Raw genomic sequence first — 876 nt, 5'->3', positions numbered from 1 at the left:
TATCTTGTAGTTGAACTTGTAACCGGTGCCGTTGTTGCTGCAGCTGCTGCTGTTGCTGCTGCTGCTGCAGCTGTTGTCGTTGCCGCAGTTGTCGTTGCTGCAGTCGCTGCTCCTGCAGAAGAGGTGCAGCCACAACGCTGCAGCAGCTTCTGACTGCAGCAGCAACAGCAGCTGCGGGTTTGGGTGGACAGACAGGAGGGATATTGAGAGAGATAAAAATGAGGGCAGAAGTAGCAGAGATAGAAGGACAGAGATAGATGTAGAAACGAAGAAATAAGGAAATAGAAAAGGATATCAAAACATGAAATATTAGAGTCGTAATAGAGAGGTATATGGAGATATAAGATATGTAGAGGTACAAAAAAAGATGAACAGAATGCAGGTCACTCACGACGACCGCAGTCTGCCTGCACCATAGGAACCAAAGAGATGAATATAGTTTAAGTATGTATTCTCAGTTGTATTCAATAGCAACAAACGTCCAGCGGTTTAGGGTTTAGGGTTTAGTGTTTAGGGGCTACAGCCTATATCCTCAGTTCACTACAACCCTAAACCCTAAACCCTAAACCGGTGCAGCTTCGAGCTTTGCTCTAAGGTGGCATTAACCCCTACATGCTGTAACCGCTATACAGATAGACGAATAGCTACGAAGAAAAAGACAATGTGAAACCGTTGACCAGCACAATTACAAACGATATAATGCTGAAGAAGAAAAGGGAGGGCGAGGGCTGGTGGGTGTGCGTTGAGTTCAAGCCAGACGAACGAAACCAAAGCAAACGATGAAAACTGAGAGATGAATTTTTTGACTACTTCTAGAATTCATGACTATATTTATAATTTAATTTAGTTGGCGCGTTTACTTAGATCAAAATACAC

The 876-nt window shown here is 43.6% G+C and overlaps 1 protein-coding gene across 1 annotated transcript in view; it reads left to right on the top strand.

Annotated features, from left to right (window-relative positions):
• EMH_0019060 (uncharacterized protein) overlaps positions 1–876 on the top strand; it is a gene marked incomplete at both ends in the record, with an annotated part of 8,045 nt that overhangs the window by 676 nt on the left and 6,493 nt on the right. The window contains one exon of the mRNA XM_013501278.1: positions 71–123. Coding sequence (XP_013356732.1) covers positions 71–123 — 53 coding nt within the window. The remainder of the gene's footprint in view (positions 1–70; positions 124–876) is intronic.

This window comes from Eimeria mitis, genomic scaffold, assembly GCF_000499745.2.
Source record: "Eimeria mitis Houghton genomic scaffold, Emh_scaff661, whole genome shotgun sequence".
NCBI classification, from domain to species: Eukaryota; Apicomplexa; class Conoidasida; order Eucoccidiorida; family Eimeriidae; genus Eimeria; species Eimeria mitis.
The sequence above is the reverse complement of the archived record's forward strand: the minus strand, read 5'-3'. Positions and strand labels throughout refer to the sequence as shown.